The sequence below is a fragment of the Morone saxatilis genome, unplaced genomic scaffold, assembly GCF_004916995.1.
Source record: "Morone saxatilis isolate NCDOM2014 unplaced genomic scaffold, NCSU_SB_2.0 Contig16, whole genome shotgun sequence".
In the NCBI taxonomy this organism is placed as follows: domain Eukaryota; kingdom Metazoa; phylum Chordata; class Actinopteri; family Moronidae; genus Morone; species Morone saxatilis.
In genome coordinates this window covers 19,811,772-19,814,859 of record NW_023339718.1, presented here as the reverse complement: position 1 = coordinate 19,814,859, position 3,088 = coordinate 19,811,772, and the positions used below count along the sequence as shown (strand labels likewise).

The 3,088-nt window shown below is 43.3% G+C and overlaps 1 protein-coding gene across 1 annotated transcript in view; it reads right to left on the bottom strand.

The window, feature by feature from the left end:
* The window catches only part of cds1 (CDP-diacylglycerol synthase (phosphatidate cytidylyltransferase) 1), a 27,654-nt gene extending 25,195 nt beyond the window's left edge, over nt 1-2,459 (bottom strand). Inside the window, exon 1 of the mRNA XM_035658845.1 lies at nt 2,095-2,459. Coding sequence (XP_035514738.1) covers nt 2,095-2,163 — 69 coding nt within the window. The 5' untranslated portion in view covers nt 2,164-2,459. The remainder of the gene's footprint in view (nt 1-2,094) is intronic.
* Between the last annotated feature and the right edge of the window lie 629 nt (nt 2,460-3,088).

The following is a 3,088-nucleotide window of genomic DNA, read 5'->3' as shown; positions in this document are numbered from 1 at the left end:
ACACACACACACACAGGCAACAGAAACCAGGAACAAATACATATAGATGTGCATGTCACGGGGTCAATGTATTTCAGTTCTACGTGGATCTGTTTTTAGTACGAGAGTCTCCGGCGGGAACTGAATCGGGTTGCAAAATACCCGTTTCATAAAAGAAAACTTGTACCAACACTTATCAGTTCTTTAACACTATCAATGATGCTGATGTGTGAATAGTTTGTTTGGGCTTGTAAATATTGAAATAGTTTCTTTGATCACCTCCCTGCCTTTGTGGACTTTTCTTAACGGTCTCACTTCAAATATAGCATGTCCCTGTAATGAGTTTGTGATTGAGTCTGTGTGTGTAAATATCCAACCACAGGTCTGCATTTGCATCTACTGACCAGAACCTGGGAATAAACACGATACAGTAACTCAATTATTAACTAGTAACTTCAATGATTTATTCAGATGTAAGTACAGGGAACAACTAGCAGAGCTTCAGTGGTGGACCACAGTGAGTCAATGAAGTGACGATGTTCATGAAACGGAAAGTTAAACTAGATTATGTAGAATGACAAAAACAACTATTTGGGACAATGGTCTGACAGCTGAAAGCAGAATCGGCACACTGAAGAAAAATAATAGTTTTGAGCCCTGGTTCTTCTTCTTCTTCTTCTTCTGTGGCAGTAGACTGAGTATGTTTCTGTTCTGGACTGAAATTCAAAGACTCCTCAGGTATCAAGGTGATATGGAAATGTTGGTTACTGTGTCAGCACACTTCCCTACGAGGTGACCTTGTGTAACGCAGGCGTGCAGCAGCACATATATGATTTAAAAAGCAGGTCCGCACAGTTTCTGGGCCACTTTGAACTCCTTGGCACAGTTTCGGAGACATTACGCAGACCATCAGTGAGCGAGTTAATCAGTGGGCCGGGTGGGATTGCTCAACCACTTCCACATACATTACACAGGGGACTGAGCTGTGAGGTGGACTTAACTCTGTCTAACCTTTGAAACAGTCCCACTGAGGGGAAGACTCATTCATTCATAGAAAGATGGAGATAGTTAACACCCACACAAGGCTCAAACTGACTTGGATTACATTCGAATATAACTTGGACAGCGGATCTTTTGCATCTGAGCTCATTAATCAATAATCTCAATCCACACAAACCTCCAAGCTCAACTTTTGGGCTAGCTTTGACGAAAAGTCCTAAAAATGCTTCAAAAAATGGGAAATCTGTACATTTGAGAGGGATGACAGGGCTCTTTGTCAGGGTCTATGGATAGATGGTTCCCTCAGTGTACAGATTATAAAGCCATCCGGGGGGAAAATGGGATTCAGTCGAAAAGCTCTAGAACAAGTGAGTAAGTGGCCCTTGAGTGGATTTGTCACCTGTTTCCAAGAACAACAATGAACTATCTCTAAGCTCTATCAATATTATTGCTGCTACTTCAAAACAATGTGAATTTAAAAAGCCATTTTTCACTTTTTATCTTACAAAAAGATGAATCATTTCAATCTTTCCACTCACTACCTGTACGGAGTCAAAGCAGCAGAGAGTAAAGGAGCTGCTGATCTTGTTGTTGAGAAGTGGAAATCAACGGGGAAAGAGGCACAAAACACTGGAAATGTCATTTTTAAAGCACTAAATCCAACATTAGCAGCCCTGTCTGGACCCCTCACGTCCACCTTAAGGGACCCCTCTGGTCAAGAGGCCCTCCGAGCCTTTCACCTGTTCTAATACTTCAAACAAACCCAAGTTGCAAGCTAAATATTCAGCTGACACATTCAAGGCTCTGACTAAACCCCACAGGAGGGGCACGACACTGATCAGACTAACATTCACAATGACAGGCAGGATGAGGCCGTGAACCCCCCACCAACCAGAAGAGGTTATGTGTCCACACTGAGCGCTCTCCGTGGCTGTGTTGATGTTGTTGCAGGATTACAGCAGGCAGCAGCTAACTAACTAGCCTATTTAGCTCCCCCCGCTAACCTGACAACCCGGCTAGCCTGGTCACCGTCTGACAACAACCGGACTAACTTGTTTGGAGGGCGAGGTCTCTGAGGGACACTGCTGCTTTTATTCTCGCTGCGGAGCTCCTCACCTTGTCGCTGATATTCTCGGTGCTGTCAGGGTCTCCTCCGCCGCCGCCTCGCTTCCTCAGCTCCGTCATGTTTCTCGCTCGTTTCGCTGCCGGGGACGTTAATGTGTCACATAAGCCGACTCCGGGGGAAGGAAGGAAGGAGGGAGGGAGAGAGAGAGGGAGAAGGGATAAAATCCTTGGGTTGTTTTTTTTTTTCCAGATAAAGTGGCTGGGTATTTAACCCGGTTTTGGCTCTAAAGCTCGGTCCGTGAAGGTCAGCTTTCCTGAAAGTGGGCCGGTGCTGTCAAAGCGCTGCCACAGAGCTCGACCAGATACTAACGACTCCACTGCGTGTGTTTGTTTATCACCGCAGTCTCCGTCCCTGCCGCCCCCCTCGCACCACCGTCAAGGGCGGCAAATCAAGGATATACCGTTTCCGCCACAGACTTTCAAAGTAAAAGCCTTGCGGAGGAATAAGTTGCAATACTCACATTTACGCTTCTTTCTTCAGTAGCCGGGTTATAGTTATTAGTGATAGAAAGTTACAACCACCAAGTACATCCACTCAAGTGCTGTACTTAAGTACATTTTTTTTCTTTTCAATTTGTACTTTACTTGGAGTATTTCCTTTTTTACTCCACTACAGTCCAGAGGTAATATTGTAATACCACTACATTTATTTGATAAGTACAGTTTCTACTTAAAAGATTGAGATTAAAGATACAAAATCAACAAATGAATTATAATGTTTTATTATTAGTTTTGCATGCAGTCAGTTATACTTTCTAAAGTTAAAATCTTAAGCATTTTAACGTTGAGAATTCAATACATCTGAAGGGAAGTGTGTCATCACCAGATTTCATAGACCACAATACAGTTTATTTACCTGTCTGCTCTATGTCCAATCCATTCAATAACGTCTCCTATTGAGTGTAGTCATTTGAGCTATGTGCTTATTTGAAGGGTTTATTTTGAAGGACAAATCACACAACTTCCGGTCTCAGTCTGTGTTTCT